General features: G+C 34.3%; 1 protein-coding gene across 5 annotated transcripts in view; it reads left to right on the top strand.

Annotated features, from left to right (window-relative positions):
• The window catches only part of shakB (Innexin family member shaking B), an 89,235-nt gene that overhangs the window by 43,802 nt on the left and 23,152 nt on the right, over positions 1 to 22,281 (top strand). For 3 of the 5 annotated variants that reach the window (XM_073079278.1, XM_073079279.1, XM_073079280.1), the window contains exon 2: positions 16,323 to 17,006. The exons of 1 other annotated variant lie outside the window; for it this stretch is intronic. In XM_073079278.1, the coding sequence (XP_072935379.1) occupies positions 16,635 to 17,006 (372 nt within the window). In that variant the 5' untranslated portion in view covers positions 16,323 to 16,634. The remainder of the gene's footprint in view (positions 1 to 16,322; positions 17,007 to 22,281) is intronic. One more of the 5 variants, XM_073079281.1, reaches the window with a different exon arrangement.

Genomic DNA, 22,281 nt, shown 5'->3' with positions numbered 1-22,281 from the left:
GAAAGTGTAAAGTGTTAAGACCATAGTCCACCACCGCCATACCTATTTCTGCATCACAACAGCAGTGTTAAGCTACTCTAGTTTGAAGGGTGTGATAAGGACATACTTATCAGAAGCTAACTTAGTTCTCAGGGATAGCAACTGTTTCCAACCTCAAGTAGGTATCTAATCTTATCGGGGGTTTATTACCGATGTCCATGAGCGGCAGTAGCCAGTACCATCAGGAGGAAAAAAATCTATAATCAATCTCAAATAGTATCTGTAGTATTGTGATTGTTATCCTAAGGACAAAGTTAGAATACCTTGTCTCTATTCCTTAATTTATACTTTAAACAAATACCCTGCGATACTTCACAATTCTGTCATAAGTTGTAAATGCAGTGCTTTCGTAGACGAACCAAGAAAATTATACCACCAAAATATCTTTAAAATTTAACAAGCTAATTTTACCATACCTTGATTAACAACTACTATAAACATTTGATTCAGTGACGGGTTCAATGACTTTGAGTGACAAGTGCAGTTCAAGCAACTTTTTGGCAGAGTACAATATGCAAATGAAGTTGACTTTGGCTCCCAGGTGCCACCCACTTGCAGTTAAAATAACGGAATACCGCAGTGTTTAACATATCACGATACGTACATTATAATAATAATATAATAATAATAAATTTTGTTTTCATAAAGCATTACAAAGGTATATTTGGATGTTCTCGGGGTAATCTTTATATAATAGTAATTTATTTTACAAAATTAAGTATCGTCAGCTGCCTAAACTGGGTTAAAAAAACCTGTAATATAGGCAACTGAACTCTCCCTAAAGTGTGTCCGAGTTACTATATAATCTGATTTATTGGAATTTATATAAACTTATACATAGCAATATTGCTTCTGATTTTTAACATAATTAGATTATTTAATTTATAAAATAGTTTAAATTATTAATTAATTAAGTTATAAAATTAAATGTGTATCTACTACAGTTTAGCCAACTGCAACTTTGTGTGTGTGCGTGTGTGTGTGTGTAGTGTGTGTGTGTAGTGTGTGTGTGTGTGTGTGTGTGTGTGTATTGTGTGTGTAGTGTGTACGTGTTTGTGAGGGTGTACGTACGTATACGTACATTGAAAAGTGTAGTGATAGCTATTCCTATCAAATAAAAAGTAAATCATCGCATCTGTAATAGATATCAATAGATTTTATTGATACTTCTAAAGAAACTATAATCAGTGGAAATATGCTTTGTTATACCACTTGCGCCCAGTATTAATAAGCAATCTATCCACACATTGCTTACCAAATATTGAAAATTCACAGTTTGTCGAATCCAATGCGAAACATTCCAAAATCAACAGCTACTTACGAATTAAAAATTAATTAAAAAACCGTTTTCCCACGGACTAAATTGTGAATATAAACCATTCTCAAGTCCCCTTGAACACACACAACAAATTTCATCAAAATCAGTCCAGTCGTTTAGGAGGAGTTCAGTGACATACACACGCACATAAGAAATATATGTATATAAGATGTTTAAAAATCAATTTTGTTACCTTATACTTACCACTTGTATCTAAAAGAGATTGACCTTCATCGTCACCGATTTGAGCACCCGGAAATTGGGGACAATCCCGTCAGTGTCCGCTCCGTTTCATTCTTGAACAAATTTCGCTAACCTTTCACGTCCACTTACTTTCCAATCGCCGATTTAAATAACACAATTTTTTTTGTTACTATTAAATTTTTACAATGAAGTAAGAGCGTTCTCAATACTTAAACTATAAAACTTTTATTTGAATGAGTACCTATGTTAAACTAAAATATAACTTAAGTTTGAATGAGTATGTACGCTGGTATCTAAATGGAAGCTATTCGTTCAGTAAAACAGGCGAACAGACAAAAAATATTATTAAAGTTTCTGTATTTATAATTGTATATATTATGTATGTATAATATGTGGTCGTAATAATTTGTTAAGTACATTTTAAATCACTCATAATAACCCTGACAAGATTTACGACTAATATTCAATCAAAATTACAAGGACCGGCAGCTTAATGTTCCCTCCGAAGCACGATACGATCACATTTTGTCTCTTCCGGTCACCTATAAACCTTCCAAGCACCCGTTGCTTAAATTTACTCTACACTTTTTTCCATATGTAGGCTTATTAGAGATTATTTACAATTACCATAAAGTATGAGTAAACTTTATATACAAAACAACAGCTTAAATCGATGCAATGACATGACGCTTGACAGAACGTAATACAATATTCGAATAATTTCCTTGCAATCATAAAAGATTTATTTCCTACATAAACAAGATACACCCTAAATATGATTGAGTTGATGTAATACAATATTTCTGAAAGATTTAAGAGGAACGGATGAGCGTGGCTGCGGACCGTTCGCCCTGAGTCATCGCTGGCAGGAAGTTGAGCTGTTTGAAAGACAAACTTCAAATACTTTGAGTATCGCTGTATTTCATCTTCATAATAAACAAATCTACGCTAAAAGAGTCGCGTGCCAGTGGTAATGATTCACTATATGTTGGTCCATTGCTGGGTACAATCTCTTCTCAGAGTGAGGCTTTAAAGCAATAGTCTCACTGAAAAAAATGTGGCAGACCTCATACATATTGGTGAACTTTTGTTTAGTGAAATTTAATTCGTTTTTCATAATGATCTTTTTATCATTGGACCTTGTATTACCTTGTAATACAGAAGATAAGAATTGCTTTTATTAAGAGAGCTTTGTGCCTGTTATTTGAACTTATACCTGGGCCCTTAATGTAAAAAAACGAAATTCATAGGAGTACGCTGTGAAATAGTCAACGTGCAATATAATTTGTGTTTCCATACAATAAAGTAAAATAAAATTTTCTTTCTTAAAGTAACTGTAAAAGGAACTATTTCCATGATTTGTTTGACTCTACCAAATACTCATGTGACTCATGAGGCATTTCATTACCAATTGAGTCGCAGCTCAACGTCTTTCATTTATCTGATGTTTATATTTGAAACAACTCAGAAAACGGAAGTTCCGTCCAGACATATTCATACGATCGCATGACCGCTAAGTAGCTCTCGTTAGAAGCAGAACCAGTATATAGAGATAGTAAGACAATTTTCAATCGTTTCTCATTTGACTCATCTCTGGCAGGAAGTGAAGGAATTTCAAAGACAGCTTCGAACAATCTTTAGTATGTGATTCAGAGGCGTTTGTACAATTGGCGATACGTATTACTGTCTAATTACACCTAGTCATTGTCGTAACAAGTAGGATTCATAAGTATTTTTCGAAGTTTCGTTTCCAACAAAGATACACATACGAAGTAGCTTGTTGACAATCAAAAATTATTATTTAAAGAATATTTTATGTAATAAAAATACAATAATAGGTTATTGCTTAAACAGTTTTTTTAATTATGAAATTGTTACGTCATTAGTTTTTCAATAAGTTAAGTATTTCACTGGCACTTGTGTCCAGTCTGTTACCATTTATTGTTATATTTTTTATTTATTTTTGGCCACATGATCGGTTCATTTATAGGTTTTGTTACAAGATCTTATAATGAAGTAAATTAAAATCTGGAAGATCTAGAGTCTAATTCTGAAAAAGACCTATCTATGGACAAGCTTTCCTCCTTTTGACGATATCATATTGGTTTTAGGTAAAGCATATTAAGTACAAAATTTCGTATAAGTTATTAATAAATTAGTTTTCAGTTTTATTGGAAACGTACTAGTAGTTTTATGTAATACGTCATATGCTTCTAATTACATACGCGTCCATACTTCATTGTTTTTGCAATATATAAATGTATCCGTGACAAATCCGTTATTATTCCCAAATGATTAAAGAAAAAAGTTATATCTTTTAATATCCCACTGTTGGGCGTGGACCTAATTTTTTGCAGCTCTGATTTTTCTTTATCTTCTAAGAGCAAGCATACAAACACCATGCCGCTTCAATAAGTGAAGAAAATGCTCCAATTTACAATGGTTTTCCTTACAACAATCTCATTATTTTTTCACTTTCACATAGAAATATTTGGTGGCAGAATTATAAATGAATTTTGTACTCTACATCCCTTTTAAGTACCCCTAATTGATATTAGGTACATAAGCGACACCGACAAGTCTCCGGGACTACAAGGCTGGTCGCTGGTGCCAACTAATGAATTTAAATTGTACCCCAATTTCAGTTTCAAACAAGCACGAAAAATATAGGCATAAAGTCATTGATTTTTTTACGCTATATATATATTAATAGACTGTAATGAAATTGGTTTAGAAAATACTTCATTATCTACATCCAAATATGTTCTGGATTTACCTAAAACCATTCCTATATTCACTACCTAATTGGGATTTAAAAATAGAATAGGATATGAGAGGTATTTAAATATAACACGGCCTTCGATGACAATGCTGGTCTGAAAATTAGAGCCTATTCAGAGTTAATTCGATAAAACAAAGTTTAACTTTACATATAACACAGACTTAGATATAAGTCTGTGGTTAAAGTACTTTGGATTACTGTGCGTTATTAATACATATGTCTAACTTTTATATTGATTATTGATAACGGGCTTAAAATGAAGTTAATATACACAAGTGAAAGTCGTAAGAGAATTTCAAAGATAGCTTCGAACAATTTTTAAAATGTAATTCAGAGGTGTTTGTACAATTCGTTGTTGTCGTAACAAGTAGGATTTATAAGTATTTTTCATAGTTTAGTTTCCAACAAAGAAACACATACGAAGTAGCTTGTTGATATGAACTTCGGCCTCCAACACTAAGCGCATTAGGAAGTGGTCATCAGGATCATCTTACTTTTACGATGCAAGAAATTAACGAATTCACTATAATTTATTTAAATTTAAAGTAAACCATATAAAAAATCTGTAAAAATATAACAAGATATTCCGTATTATTCAAAAATTTACAACAAAAAACATTAACTAGCTTCTATAAAAACTAATTCCCAAGTTTAACTAACAAAGTTAATTCAGTAACTGTCTGCAATCGCATCCACTGTGCTATATCTCTCAACGGTCGGACCGCATCCGAATATCTTTGCATTAATCGATATAGTTTGTTTACAGATAAAATATCTACTGTTGAACTTTTCACTGAGAGCTTTCCAATACAAATAAACTATTTGATGCAAAGTGTGAGAGCTTAAATCTATTTCACTAATGTTTCGCCAGGAAAGTAAGTTTGGTCGGATCAGGTGTGAATTTTAAGAATTATTCCAAATCAAGATCAAAATATTTTATCCAAAGTACATTTTTTACGGAATTATTTTTTGAGCGTCAAGAAATATATCCCCACTTCGCTAGTTGTTCCCTTCTGGTAGGGAAGTGTCGAAAGAAACTCCATAACAAACATCTTAAAAACAAATTATTTAATATAACTGATACGTATGGTAATGGAGCATGAAGAGCTAGATCTATGCTAGATTTATAATAACCGTTAAAAGTTATTTGAAAAGTAACGTCCGAACGAAATGTGCGACAAAGATAAAATACAATACCACGATGTATTAAATATATTCCAAGCCACGGTTTAATCATCACATGCTTTAAAGATGAAGCCTGCGAGTTCTCTAAAAAAGTTCACACTCTCTTGTGGGCGCTGGAGACGTACAGGGCGCCCAAGGGCTTAAAGAAATGGGAGGCATTGTAACTTTTTTGTTGACCTACTCCGAAAGAGTATAATGTAAACTTTTTCGCTAAAAAACAATTTATGCTAAAATTAGATCACAGACGAAATAACTTTAAGAACCTCTGACCCAAACATGTAGGAGAGACCTAGTAGCGAAGAATGACGTGAATGAAGATTTTTTCTTATTTTAATACTAAGAATTTATCTTTTCAAGCTTTTCAAACCTTTCAATCTGAAATACGAACTGAATCGACGAATGCAACAGACTTCACTTATTCAAGGAGCCGTCAAGTCCATAAATCGTGTCCGCTTCGGTTCGGAAACGCATGTAAAGGAGTCAACGACATCGACTGGTATTTATTCTGAAAGTTATGGCAACACTGGCATTTTTATTGCTTTTTAAATATACTGCCCTCGAGCCCCGGGTTCAGCTGCATTCATTGTCCTACCGTCAAGAGCAAATGAGGCGTAGCGCATGTACGGCTATGTTAACGTAATTCAAAGAATTGGAATGTTACCATACATAGTACATTCCCCGATTTTGTAGCAAATTTCTATTATTGTTTATGTGATGTGGTTTATGGGTTCAATAACACGTTTGGTAATGTCGCGCAAACTATAGTGGCTAAATATAAGATCTAGCTAAATCCAGCCATGCTTCGATATGGCTCTGATATCAATTTAGGTAAGGAAGGGAAATAAGACGAGAACATGGCGTAGTCAACAAAAATTGGCCCAAAATAACACAATATTCATTTTAATACCTGCCATTCCTTGCATACTCGTGGGAATTATAAATTAAAAAACATAAAACACTTATATGAAAAAGTAAAATATTAATTCATTTCATTACCCACTTTGTCCAAGTTTTGGAAGTTGAATTCCTAATATTTTAATAAACATATTATTTAGGTACTAACTCTACATATGTGAAGTTTAAAGTCGCTTTATTATCTTTAAAACCAAAAATCTACGATCTAAAATCTACAATGTAAGCGCGAAAATATTATTCATTCTCAATTTTATTGATATCAATTTTCATGGCGATCCATTGAACAGTGTAGAAGGTGATGTACAGAGCCACCTTCTCCGTGATAAAACACTTTTAAGTGTTAAACGTGCCAACTTTATAGTGATCGGTCAAATGGTGCCGGAGTTTATAAACCTTAGATATATTTCAATATGCATTATGCCCGTTAGTTATAATCAATCTTAACAAATTATTGGCTAGTACCTTTTTAAATTTGTCAAATTCTCTATATATATTTTTTATAATATGGGAGTACCAGACGAGCATGCAGTCCACCTGAAGGTAAGTGGCTACTGCCGCCCATGGACATCTGTAACCCTAGATAGGATTAGATATTCCTACCTAAGGTTGGTCATAGACGCGCTGCTACCCCTGAGGACTAACCTGAGGCGTTCCGCTTCGGAAAAGTATGTCTTCCTTACCACACCCTTCAAACCAGAACATAGCAGCGTTTAACACTGCTTACCTTTCATACTTGCCTGTTTAAAATTTACTTCGAATGACATTTATGAATAACAATCTTTCACAAATAAACACATAATTTACGTAAGCTAAACCGAACTTCAGATGATTAAATTTCAGAAACATATAACACCGTTTTACATCAAAATAAAAACAAAATTCCTTTCGCGGTTTCCCGCCAAAGTTCTTGACCACAGATAATAAACATGTTCTACTCGTAACTATGACAGTCCATGATCACATGATTCATGCAGCCATTCCCAAAAGTATACGCTCGACAGTAACAACTAAATAATGTTTGTTTAATTCTCTAAAATAATAGATCTTGTTTCTCTCGAGTAAGAGAACTATGTTTGGAAACATTCAAGGAAGAGTAATGTACGTTATGTGTATACTGTGCTTTATTATGGAATGGTTAAATAGTACTTCGATAATTTGAATAAAACAGTGATAAAGAGCGCACAATACCTACACGTATTTGTAAAAAAAATCATCGCTCAAAAATGCGCGCTAAAATCATTAGTTCTCCACAGATTATAAAAAATGCAAAATAAACAATATTGTATACAGCCAGCACTCGTAACTATATTTATGAAACATTGAAGCCAGTTTACTTTTTGTCAATAATTAAACTATCAAGTCCCATACACAAATCATTTAAGATTCAAATAATGTCGAGGTTCACAAACTCTTACTCATGGAAATACAGTTAGCGTCGAATAGGTTCAGCGACGGTCCGCCATCGGTCCAATTACTCCCACTGTGGCGAGTGGTATCGCCGGAGTTGGGTTTTGTGAATGAATAATACAATCTAATTAAAGAGCGTGTCGTGGGCGGCTGCCAAGACGCGCTCGGTTGAGGGTGACCACGATTGTAGCTGGAAGGGACAGATACATTTAATTTTTACTTTTATCCACGGCTTTGCGGGTAGAGATTTTTGAAGTTAACTTATTTATGTACACTTGACTTGGGGAGAAAAGTGGTGAATACGTGACGAGAGCGTTACGAAAAGTGTGATCGGGCGAGGCGACCGGAAGATGAGAGGGAGATATAAGTTACTGATGATAGAAAGAGTAAGAGTACCTTTCGTATATTTAAATATTTGTCGAAAATCTATATATGTATATCCTTGTTTTTGCATTAGTATATGTATGTACATTTTACATACATATAGATGGAGGCGATGGAGCCAAAGAAGTTTTACTTCAGTGGTGTAGTCTAAAGTACACTCGTATCTAATATTCTCTTTACCTCGGGAACGGAACTTTTTCAGGATAAAAGAAACCCTATATCCTTTTCTGAACCCTGAAAACGTGTGTACAAAAATCATTACAATTTTAATTGTTTCCTTTTCGTATTTTATCCTCAATCTCTGAAGTCATTGTCAAGAAATACCAAGAACAATTAATTTAAAATGTGGTCTTAACTCCTTAATTTTCCGTCCCGTTTCCCACCGCAAGCTGGCAACACTAGCCTGGCGCGTAACAGCCACAAGCGCGGACATTATTTAATAGCCGTTATTTATTATATTGTTAAATACAACAGAAGAATAGTTATTGTTGCGTGACGGTCCTTGGCCTACCTATTCATTTGGTTTTTGTTTTTGGATCAAGAAATTAAATTTGTCTTTCTTCGACGTTTCTTGAAAATATTTTTAGACTTTTGCAATGCATAATTATTAGGTAGTAGGTTATATTGGTATGTACGAAAATTTATAAAATGAAACATACATTCGGATTTTTCCGGTAAATATAATAAAGAGAAAATTAAAATATTTAAACAGTTTTATACGTGATATTTATTTATAAAATGCTATATAAACAAAAGGTTTTGTAACTGAAATAGAGAGAATATTTTATATTGATGCAAATAATTTATAAACCGGATGTACCGCCTCATCCCCATCCGGTAAAATTGTAATAATTGGGATGGCAACATTTTTTCATACATACCAAATACACAGATAATAAATACAACAATAGTTTGGCATTCTGGAAGCGCAAAGATATTTTTTTATAAAACATAATATTAATGATACCATTATTTTATACTTATGATAATACTTGTAATACAAACTTTATAAGATTCTGAAGGTGGTACAACACTGTGTGGTTCGACTCCGGCGGCACCACCGCCACACCTATTTCTGCCTAATAACAGCAGCGTTAGGCGCTGCTGTGTTCCGTTTTGAAAGGTGTTGTAAGGGAGACATACTTTTCTGAGGCGTTCCAGCTTAATCCTCAGGGGTAGCGGCGCATCTGTGGCCGACCCCGGCTAGTAATATCTAATCCTATCTGGGGTTGATTACAGATGTCCATGGGCGTCAGTAGCCACTTACCATCAGGTGCAATGCATACTCGTCTGCTACTCCTATTATAAAAAAATCTAAGTACTTACCAGAAAATACATCTGAGGATAATACCATATTATTATCGTCATATTATTCGTATGATAACATCGATGTATTCATGTCGTATCATTATATGGTTATGTCCTTAACACACTATACATTTATTATTTGTGCTTCAGTTGAGAATATAGACACAAGTAAATATTAACTGACATTCGAGTACATAATTCCCGAAAATATGCACGATAAAATTACATCGAAATATACGATTGTGTAGCACCACAACCGATGTTAGTAATCGTAAATTCATAATTATGAAAACCATTAAAACATTTTTATTTAAAACTCATTATTATAAACTATCGTGAGAAAACCTGTATACCTGAGAGATTTATAAAAAAAAAATCTCAAATGTATGTGAAGTCTACCAATACGCACTTGGCCAGCGCGGTGACTATGGCCTAATCCTTCTTATTCTGAAAGGAGACCCATGCCCAGCAGTGGGACAGTAATAGGTTATTGATGATGATGATGATTAAAAAATAAATTTAGAGCCGTATTTTTTTTTGTATTTTGCAAACTTTTTAACTTTCGCAGATTAATTTAACTGTACTTATTGTTACCTTTCGTCCGTTGTTCGAGTATTGACAATTCGTCATCGGTGTACTTCTTCTTTTTTGTAGCACTTTCAGTTTGGATGTTTTGAGCAGAGACGCGAAGCACGTTAGTTATTAGTTCATTGGTTTGGTCACTCAACAATAGGCGCAAAAAATCGCTATATAAATGTAATATATCAGTGTACCAGCCTCCCACGGTCAACCTCGTTTAAGCATCTTTAACAAAGCCACATAAAAAATCAGATATGCTTATTAAGTTTATAACTGTTTTAAAATGTGTTTTGTTTTTGATTTAATATCTGCCTACACTGTGCTTTAAAGGAATTAGATATTCGCAAATGGCTTTGTAGTAACAGTTAATTTAAGTTTTTTTTTTAAAGTTCGGTAATACTGAGCAACGCCGAACGCAAACTAACTCTCCTTTAATACGTGTTTACATAAAAAACTTTGTCATATGTACGGTTCGTATTATCATAAGAAGCAAAATTAGTGTTTTTAGGCTATGATATAAAGTCACAAAAATGTTCATCAAAATCAGTTCCGTAGTTTTTAAGTGATACGCGAACACTATTATCTACACTTATATAAGACTAATAGTCTTATATAAGTGTAGATATTTAAATAACCGACTATATTAGAGTAAAAGGTTAAGGAGAAACGACTTACGACAAAAATGAAAAATTCCTATTTTTTAGTCCCCTTACAATTATCACATCACTACACCCACGTTACAGCTAACGTTAGAAAGAAAAATGTGTTCAATGAAAGATCCTATCCAGTAGAAGAGGCCTACATGATATATTGGCCGTTAGCGGAGCCCGGGCGCTGGGTTTGACCACTTAGTTTGACGTATGGACCCCGGCGGCGTTTTGATGAGCTACGACATTCATTACGACGCTGAAGAATCTAATATCTTTAGATTGAGGAAATATTTATTTTCATAAGTTTTTTTTTTAATATGGAATTAGCAGACGATCATGCAATCCACCTGATGGTAAGTGGCTACTGCCGCCCATGGACATCTGTAATCAAACACAGATAGGATCAGATATTCCTACCTGAGGTCGGCCACAGATGCGCCGCTATAATGCTAAGAACTGCTTGACGCTAGAAATAGGTGTGACGACTTTTCCTGCGCGATCGAAACATACTGATTCTATCACACTTTTACATACAATAGCAAAATAACCTTTAATGACGTCTCAGAACTTAGAGCATCACACTATGACTCTTTGTTGTGGTTGCCATAGACACATGAAGACGTATAGACAAATCAAGATCTAGAACGGAAATCTAAATTCATCATTTAGATGTGTCTGGTCATCGAACCCGGAACCTTCTACGGCAGACAGTCTGACACTATCTCTCTGAAAATGTGTAGATGTTATGATCTAGACATTTTTAGTCCTTCTTAATCAAGTAATAATTAAACTTTGCGCCAGAATACATGTTAAAATACTGGTAGGGTTATAATTTGACCGTACGGTAACAATTTATTTGCACTTATTAGTATAAAATTAAAATATATTATTTTGTTTTTTATATTTAAAATTATTTCATTTTTTGTGAAAAATATCCTATCAAATGAAAGTCAACTTGAAGGTCTTGAAGTCATGTCATAATATAGTCACATAAAAGGTACAGAGTTACGATATAACAACTATACGTAAGTAACAATAAGTAAGTATACAAGTATCTCCGTTATTCGACTGTTCTTGCTGAAGTCTCCAACCAGAATGTCGCCCTCTGTTAACTCGAGCGCCGCCATGGTGTCGTCCCCACTTCACATACCCGCATCTGTGTTTAAACTGTAGTATCAAATGAGTCACTTATTACTTTAATGTAACGTTATAAAAATGCGATATCGTTAACATCCAAGCTTCTTATTAACGACGATAACAATCCTCTAAATATTATACCCTTTATCTGCGAAACTATTTCAATACCCGCAATTCTTTTTTAAACACCTAAAAATATCTTAAACATTATTATTAATGAAAACCTATTTATGACGTATTAACGATCTGCTATATTTTAAAACGACTTAATGTTGGAATAATAGACAACATCATACGAAAAGAAAGCGTAGATTTACCGAGCGATTTATTATCGATTAAACACAAGAATATCAACATCAAACGCTCTTTGAAGTTGCAATAAATCAGGGAAAATGACAAAAATGCAATTTTATTATCAAACCACGATCTTGTAGTACTAAACCTTTCTCGTAAAACTACTGAAATAATTTCAGATCAAAGCGTAGGTGATGAGTTTTAAAATTGAACAAATTTTACTAATTAGATGCACTAAAAATTTACGAGTTATTTGTAGAGTAAGCCTTATTACCAGCACACAAGATGGCGATTTCCTTCCCCGCTAAATATAAATATGTGTTATAATGACGCTGTATGATTTATTCTGCTATGACACACGCGATTTATATCACAAAAATATTTTTCACACGTTAAATTATGAAAATTATTTTCAAAGTTGTGGCATATGTGATAATAGTCTCGTTGTGCGTGAATTATCACGTAATTTGTATATTTTTTTATTTAAAATGTCATAAGGCATGATATATTACGGGCCTTCTATATTCAAGTCAAACGTCATATTTAGTTTGTTCTAGGTAGGTCTATATCTTTTCCCTGTAGTCTTGGGACTAGAATAGAGCTTCGGTATTTCCTGCCTGTCGTAACACATAAATAAAAGGAGGTTTCCGGGGTTGCGGCAATAGTGGAAGCTTGAACCGGCAAGCAACCCTGGGAAGGATAACGGTGTATGTGGCCGAATACTGTCGTAATCACCAGTAGTTGTGAAGAGCTCACCAAGGGCGAGCCCACAAATAGGTCTGTGGGCGAGCCGGACTGGGGCAGCCCCTCACGAAGAACTGAGATCGCCACTGTAATGGGGTAAGTGGGTAAAAACCTTCAAACCGGCTTTTGCTGCTACGGCACCGGTTTGATGGTTTCCCCTTATCAACAATAAAAATAGTTAAAAAAAACTAAAAAACACGCTTTTATGATAAAATCCACTGTAATGAAGAAAATAATTTTCAATCTAGGAATCAATTAGGGAGTAGTAAATAGTACAATTGTGAAAAAGCGTGGGGTGATGAATTTATCAGTTTTCGAAAAGCGCGGATACAAATCGGGTTCAAAGATTCCGTTACATATACATAGATACAACCCAAGCTAATAATAAATTAATAAAAGTGTGTTAAAAAAGGGTACTTATACCAATACGAATAAATAGGTAATGGGTATAGGTAATGGGTGTGTAGTATTATATATAATAGTAAAAATAATAGGACTAATTTCATTAAAGTAAACTCTTTGTGGACATAATTACGACTGCACCCATTTGGCCAATGTAGAAGGTACGTCTGCATTCTGATCTGATTTTTAGTTGGACTGTACGCTCGTTTACTACTTTAAAATATAAACATTGTTAGATAATAGTGATTTAATACGCCATCAATACGCTTTCTGATTTTAAACCGACTTCAAAAAGGAGGTGGTTCTCAATTCGGCCGGTATATAATATATATATATATATATATATATAGTGTATGTACACGAATTACTCCGCCGTTAGTGGACCGATTTTAATAATTCTTTTTTTATTGTGTAGAGACGAGCTGGAAGTTGGTCCCACTTAAATATGGTCAGGATCCATCGATGGGTCCTGGAGAAAATGAGGGGAACTCCTCCACCCATGTAAAAAAAAAACATACTACAAGTACAACATAATAAAGTTAAAAGTAGTATTTATTTAAAGCACGCGACAATCACATGAGCCAAAGTTGTTTGACGCTTGAATCGCAACGCTGTGTGTCTTGTGTGTAAGTTGAAATGCATCGCGTGATTTCAAACAAAACTTCGTTTCTTGGCACGTGCCACGAGCCTAAAACTAAAACAGTAAGCAGTAACACATTGAAAAAATAGAGCAAGAAAATAATGTTTAAACGTAGCTTGCTTTTACTGTTGAACTGTAGTGTAACTTTACACTGATTAAATAACGTTTTGATTAGGTACGTTTACATTGTCCCTGAAGTTCTAGGACTAGTAGTATGAGGACTCCGGGTGCGTTCCTTTGGAGATCCCGGGGTCCTCTACGTAGCGCCGAGGATGGCCAGCGGCGGGGTTTTAGTGCGGTTAGAATCCCACACAACCCCGTGTCGCTCCCGCGGCATAGGATTGAAGGATTCCCCCTCGCCAAGAAAAAAATGTACATTTACAGAGTCAATTGACATCTAATTTAATACCGAAAACTGTATTACTGTATCATTGCCTAGTGATTAAAACTCCGAGGTCCAAATCCCAAGCATGCACCTCTGATTTTACAAAGTTATGTACGTATTAGAAATTTAACATCACTTGCTTTGACGGTAAGGGAAATCATCGTGAAGTGTCCTCATGTGTTCCCAAGCCTGAACTTCTAAAAACAATTAAACAAAAAATCGCGTATTAATATCGGTGCCATTGTCAACATTACGCCTACAACATCATCATGTTCAGAACTTCAATATTTGCTTAAAACTTTTCTTGTTGACAATCAATTTCGGTTTATCTAGACAAACACTAACTCAAATTACTGATCGGTTTATTTATAGTCGCGTCATTGTAATAATAAGGATTGCTTCACGTTAAAAATATATATCCTTTACCACACCCTTCAAATCAAAACACAGCAGCGTTTAATTATTAGGCAGAAATAGGTGTGGATGTGGTGCCGCCAGAGTTGAACCACAGGGTTCTATCACCTTCAATACTGTTTCTATCTATACTGACCTATGCTGGTTCTACCTTTCAATGATTAAATGAACGATAATTAATTAAATCTGGGTCTAATAAAACTTTCATTATTCCCATTTATCTTCACAAAAGTAGACTTATGACAGAGTTGCACGTGACCGACACTCAGTGGGCGGGAACTTTACTGCTTCCTTGATGTTATTATAATAAATTTGCTGGTTGTCGTTATAAATTCACAGTTCACACATTTATTTAAAATCGTCTTGTCCACCTGGTGGTAAGTGGTCACTCTCTTTTCTCGAATAAAAAGAGGAGAAGAATAAAATAAAGTTATTTTTATTTGTAAAACAAAACCTATAGTATCAAGATGTCTATTGTCTATCTATCTTAGCTACGATACATACTATGTTCCATTACTAACCACTACACACGCTGCTCCAACGCGTATTTCTTTGTTGTATTTTTCAAAACATCTATCAGGCCACTGAAAACACTATTTTAAAAAACGGGACCGATAGTTTAACGTGCTCTCCGAAGAAAAAAGTAAATAAAAAAATAGCAAGTACTTCTCTGCAGCAAAACACTTTCTGAAACAATTGTAAATAATTCATATTAAAAATATAGGGCTTTAACTTTGAATAAATGATATTTTTATTTGTAGAGACTACTAAACAAAGAATATGTATAACATAGTTAAGGACACACGCAAATACCTACTTAACTCTCAATAAACCTTGTTATAATGATTGACATTTAAATAAGAATCCGTATTTCATTACATAAAATACCTACTTTTTACATGTCATAAATGTCAAACTCTATTCATAACGTGACATTAAGGCCGTCTTCCTGAGAATTTATGTTAATATCCATATTTCTATTGTTTTAAACTTGTGCGTAAACGTCGTCAGTTATGACACGTATTTGTTTTATTAATATTAGAAAAGACTAATGGAGTCTTGTATATTTACAGTTTGTCTGTTCATGCGTTACAAAATACTTTAATATATCTTGCTATAGACTGACAAAATATTTCTTCCCGTTACACACTAACTCTATCTCGGATTGAATGAGTTTATACATATTTCAGATCGACTTACTTCAAAATGGTTATAACTCGTGGATGATACTTTTATTCACTATGTTTTCGTTTCTTATCTAATTGATTAATTTCCGTATTACTACCACTTTCTGTAGATTAAGATGCACCCCAATAATTTTTCTAGTGTTAAAACGAATAGAAACATGATTAGGGATACAAATACTTAGTCAGTACTCTCGCTTGTTACTCTCACCGCATTCAAAAACTCCAAAAAAATCGTTTCGAATAATTATAATCTAGCGACGCTCATGACATTGCTTCGAGTTGCTCCGGTTTCCAACAAACCATCCGGCCCCATGATCTACTTTACGTAATTATCCTGACTGCCCACAGTTCATCATTATAACCCGATCGGCGCTGATGACTCAATTCCATCCACCCAGTTAAGAATAGCATGGACCGCGTCGCCAAGCAAAAATTATGAAACGTAGAAAATATGACACAATGGTATCGTTAAAGTTCATAAAGATACCAAAAAAAATACACCAGCGGGCCCTGTGATGACGAACACTGCCAAACAATAAGTGCCTTACGAACAACGAACTATTTTAGAAATACTGGTGCTCCGAAACAATAATAGCGTAAAATAATGTTAGAAAATGTAACGGGACAAAAAGTGTACGTGAACGGATCGAAGCGTTTAAGATGTTAGACGTTTTCCGTGGTTTAAAGAATCTCATAAAGGTGAACTATATTCAAATCGATTCACCGGTGTTCAGGCTGCACTACTCGATCACGGTCATACTGTTGATGTCGTTCAGTTTGATAGTGACGACGCGCCAGTACGTGGGGAATCCGATTGACTGCATTCACACTAAGGATATCCCTGAAGACGTCTTGAATACGTATTGCTGGATACACTCGACGTACACCCTAAAGAGTTTCTTCAACAAGAAGGTCGGCGTGGAGGTCCCGTACCCCGGGATCGGCAACAGCCGCGAGAAGGGCAAGGAAGACATGACTGACCGCAAGATTTACAAGTACTACCAATGGGTGTGCTTTTGCCTATTCTTTCAGGTGAGTCTTAAGTATAATTCTTTTAACTTACTTAACATTAAATGTAGCCATTACCTTATGACATTTACAGGATCCATTTTCTGAAATTATGATCATTTACTTCCAACTCGATAACATTGTTTTCTGTAAAGATAAAGTTGATGATCTCATATATACTAGTTTAAGTAGTCTTAATAACGCGACCAGAACCAAAACATTAAAAAAAAATCGTTCAAAATCGTTGTTTTTATGAAAACCTAATATTTATAGTGTATTTACTATGTAATCTTTTATTTAAAATTCTATATCTACAAGCGTAAATTTTAAGAATTATCATCGGAATAACAAAGTTGTGCTCTATATAAGCTATATTAAACAAAATCTACACACATTTTAAACAGTTCAATAACCTTATTATACTAAGCTTTCAACCTGAAGAAAATAACCACACAACACGTGTTACTCAACGCATATTTAATTTAGGAACACCAAAATTGGGTTATTAATATGGCAGTGTTGCCCGCTCAAAAAGGCAGGTAAATGTCGCAATTGCGTTAGCTAACGGCTAACTAAAACAAAAGCCCAATATTAGATCTGTGTTTACGTCGCGTCCCGTTTCACAATTTTTATTATCTGTGCTGGCTTTAATGATCCGTTAAACTCATGTTAATCTGGGTCGTTAATCAAAACGGGGTCCAGATTTTTTGGGTAATCAAAATATTCCCGCTGGCAATGCACGTATTGTACTGGGTTGGACCTACGTTTTGTTCGCGAATAAATAAACAAATAATACGCATTAGTCACGGATGTCTGGCGTGAAATATAGTCATACAGTTTTAGTAGTAACAGTCTAGTAACCTATATTCGAAATTTATAGTACGGTTTTTTGCGTCTATTGTTTTATATCACCTAATTCCAACGGTCTGTGTAATTTTAATGGCTGCAAACATCAAAGTTCAGATCTTTTCAAATCTAATATAAGTAGGTAAGTGGAGGAAGGTGGTAGAACCCTGTGTGGTTCGACTCCGGCGACACCGCCGCCCCTATTTCTGCCTCATAACAGCAGTGTTAAACGCTGCTGTTTTCTGGTTTGAAGGGTGTGGTAAGGGAAACATACTTTTCCGAGGCGTTCCAGCTTAGACCTCAGGTAGGAATATCTAATCCTATTTGGGATTGATTACAGATCGTGAGTGGCAGTAGCCACTTACCATAGACTACACACGCTTGTTTGTTACTACTATATTATAAAAAAAGTTGAATATAAAATAGTTAACTTCTTACTTCCCAAAAAAACCTTGAACACTATTTATATGAAAAATCGTGAAATTTAAATGAAATATTCAAGAATTTTTAATTAAAATACTAAAATAAATTATTCATTAAAATTATGCTTCTACTTCCAATAACACATTGAATAACCAATAGTTGCCGAGTCACGAATTTTCAAAACAAAAACCATGAAAACAAGGAAATTTCTTCGAGAGTACAATCTTTAAATATGAAGTAACGAATATTAACCGAACAATTTGACCCAGTTGGCGGCCATTGTTTTTATGTTTTTTTTTTTTGAGGGACGCACAGGAAGGCGCGAGTCTATGCAAATTGTAACAACATGCTAATATCTTGAACATTTACTGGCTTAACCCGCGTTTTTATTGACGCGACTTTGCGACTTTAATTTTATGCACGGTACTTACATTTAGAACGTTTATAGTATATTTATTCCTTACTCTATTTTAACTGTTACTATACTATTATTAGTCAAAAGTCAATTTATATAGTCTTGGAATGCTAATCTAAATAAGAAAAACTCAATAAGAATTAAAAACAGATAAAAAAATCAATGTAATTTTTACCTTTGTTTTGTGTAGTTAGGTTTTTTTTTCTAAATATATAGGTTTTATGGTGAAAAATAATGGAATTCATTATGACTTAAGCTTGTTTATTATTAAATCTGGCCATAAAAGCCAAAGATGGTCGTTATACTAAGCTTAGCGATTAAAAATACATTAAAATTCCTGTCAGATTCTTCCTAAACTCTATTATTGTGAAAAATACATTAGCGGCTACTTAATTGGCTTATTTAATTTTACGATCGCTGCACGTTCTTTGGTAAGCCAGTGTTTATAGATTTTACGTGTTCAGATTGTTATTTAACGTTGTACTTCAAATAACTTAAAAATTAACAAGATACGAATTTATTTTCTTATACTCTTTTTACTTCCTATTTATTTTTTGTAACACAATAATGATATACAACATAAGGTACGAAGATTGTTAATAATATATAGTTTAAATATTACGAGCTACATTTGTTTGGAAATATATAAGGAAAGAGGCTAATTTTACTTACATTTATTTAGTTTCACAGACATTTCACCTTTACAAATAAAACATACATTTAAATTTGACGTTAGACGTAAAATCGCCGTAACAAAACCGTACCTTAAACAACCAAGACACTTGTTAAACGTAGCAAACGAAGCTTGCGCTTTATTCGCTTAATATCGACTGCTTAGCATTCGACGGACGGTCGCCACTAGACGACCCAATTTCACTTTATTAACTCCTTTAATGGGCATTCCCTTATTTTTAGTTTTATTTTTCGTTACAATGTTAACACCATTCTAATTTGTGTAAAATTCAATTGAACTTTTATTCTTATTATCTTAAATAGACGGGTTTATATAGAGATGTTTGGGCATGCTGAAAACAACTAAAAATGACAAAAATTTCGAAAATTAATAAACTTTGCGAAAGTCAGGTTTACCTGTTTTATAACAAGGCTCTACGGATAAAAGCATTTATAAAGATCCTCCTCCTCCATGAGATGATACACCTCCATGAGAAAATACACATCGTAACACGAAAACTCCTACTTAGAAATCATCTCACATACCCAAAACACTACAGAGAGTAATGTTTTTCGAGACTGTGTATATATATTTACGAGTATTTTATGTCGCAAGGCAGGTTCAATTTAAAGGCGTGTTGATGAGTTGATAGCTTTATTATAACTAACTTAATGTTACTCTATTCCTATCTTATGTAAGGATGCCTTAGCTCCACACTACACCTGCACCCCAAACGGCTTGACAGATTTTAACATAAGTATTAATGAATTCTCTAAAACGTGGAAATGACTTGGCTAAAAACTAAAAAAAGGTTTTTAGTTCTTATAATTACTAGTTATAATAATGACTAGAAAATCAAAAATCAGTTCAACGCAAACTCGTAAAAAACATCCCATGAATCAGTCCCGCGCAGGGCAATTAGCAGTCGAATTCTCATTTTATCACGATATGCAATTAGCACGAGCACGGCGCTATTTGCACAGCTAATTCTCACACCGTGCATATTCTTTCGTAACCTTTGGCCTAAAACATCTTTTCATGAATGAATGAATGTATGATGAAAGAGTCAAATGGACTGTTATAGTTCTTGTGGTATAATGAACTACTTTTTCTGTCCACATAAATTTCTATGTTAATTTAAAGATTTATATATGTTTTTTTAGTAGGTACTTAATAATTAGTGCCTTCTGGTATACTATTTAGAACATTACCATACTATACGTTTATAGTAGGTACCTATTGAGACAGATTTTCTTAAATTAGTTTTTAGATTATTCTGGTTCTTAGATTATTTTTAGTCAACTTTCGTCTTTGATAAAAATACAAAACTTTTAGACTAGTGCTCGCGCACACGCATGCATGCAAGCGTAACGTATTGTTTATACCAGCGTTTCCCAGCCTTTTTCAGTCCACGGACCTTTAGGAAATCAAGCACAGTTTTCACGGACCCCCTTAATAAAATAAACTGCAAAAAAACGGATTAGGTATTTATTTTAGTTATTACAGATACAAAAAAAACAAATACAGAAGGTAATTATAACTGTTTATTATGAAAAACATGAAAATTAATTAATAAAAATTAATGTGAAGGTTGGTGTTGCTTTTTTGCAACTAAATCAGGGATATTCGGGTTGATGTTGCTACTAAGCTCTACTAATCTCAAATCAGATTCTACTTGTAATCTGTTTCTGTATTAGTTTTTTGTATAAACAAGAGTAGAGAATGCCTTTTCACATAGGTATGTGGTTGAAAAAAGCAGTAAAGCGGGCATTTTGCATTTAATGAGCGATTTATGTATGGTCCAGAGATGACACCGCGGACCCCCATACATATACTCGCGGACCCCCAGGGGTCCGCGGACCACAGGTTGGGAAACGTGGGTTTATACGATAGAAGTAACAAACGAGCATACACTCCACCTGATGGTATGTAGTTTACCACTAGTAGATATCTAAAGCGACTTTTATAGAAAAGAGCTGACTAAGGTTAATAATTATGTACTTCAGCCGGTCTTTACACTGGTGCACCGAAACGCATAAACTGCTGCACGCAACTAATAGTTACGGCGGTGGTATATCCCCAATCGAACCATATCACTTTCAATAGTTCAATGACTAGTGACTTTCAATAGTTTCATTTGTGACCAAAAAATCATGTAAATCCGACAAGTGACGTTCGTTACAAGTTTGCAAATTGATCCACAGAGAAATTGAGCGATTTTCCGGTCGAAACCGAAGCTTCTGTTGATGACAAAGGATAAACAAATAATGAGATAATTCGCCCCATGCGTAATCACACGTTGAACTGGTCATCGAATTAGAAACGCGTTCAGCAATTAGTCCGCGCAGTGGGCCTGTTTGCGCTAATTCCTATGTATCTATGTTATTGTGCATTCGTAATTAGCTCATCCCCTAGAATATCAAAAGACCGGATGGAATGGATAAATTGAGGCAATAACATAGAGAAGCATATTATGCACCGCCGTGGTCAAATCTTGATGTCTAATAATTATTAACCGACCCCAAAAAGAAGCTACTGTTTTCGATCGCCATGTTTGTAAGCTTGTACGTCCGCGATTTTCTCAAAATGTACTGATCCAATTTGGATAGAGATTTGGTCACTTTAAAGTATATTTTACAACGAACTAAAACCATCTTTACAGCTTAATAAATCCGGAATTTTCTGACGGAAAACACGATTTCTTATAAACCTGAATAACTCGAGTATTCCTATTTTTAGTATATAAAATAAGACAATTTCAATTCCGACTAATTAAAATTGTCTTATTTGTATACCATAAAAAAGCAATCATCGACTCCTATATGAGGCGTTCCGACGTTGTTCTGAGAAGTAGCAATGCATTTTTAGCCAGCCCCAGGTAACCATCAATCCTACCTGGGGTTGATTAACCTTTAAAGCTAAGGCAGACCAGCTCACCTAAG

The sequence above is a fragment of the Epargyreus clarus genome, unplaced genomic scaffold (genome assembly GCF_041222505.1).
Source record: "Epargyreus clarus isolate Ecla_fem2 unplaced genomic scaffold, WU_Ecla_fem_2.2 ptg000014l, whole genome shotgun sequence".
Lineage (NCBI taxonomy): Eukaryota > Metazoa > Arthropoda > Insecta > Lepidoptera > Hesperiidae > Epargyreus > Epargyreus clarus.
The sequence above is the reverse complement of the archived record's forward strand: the minus strand, read 5'-3'. Positions and strand labels throughout refer to the sequence as shown.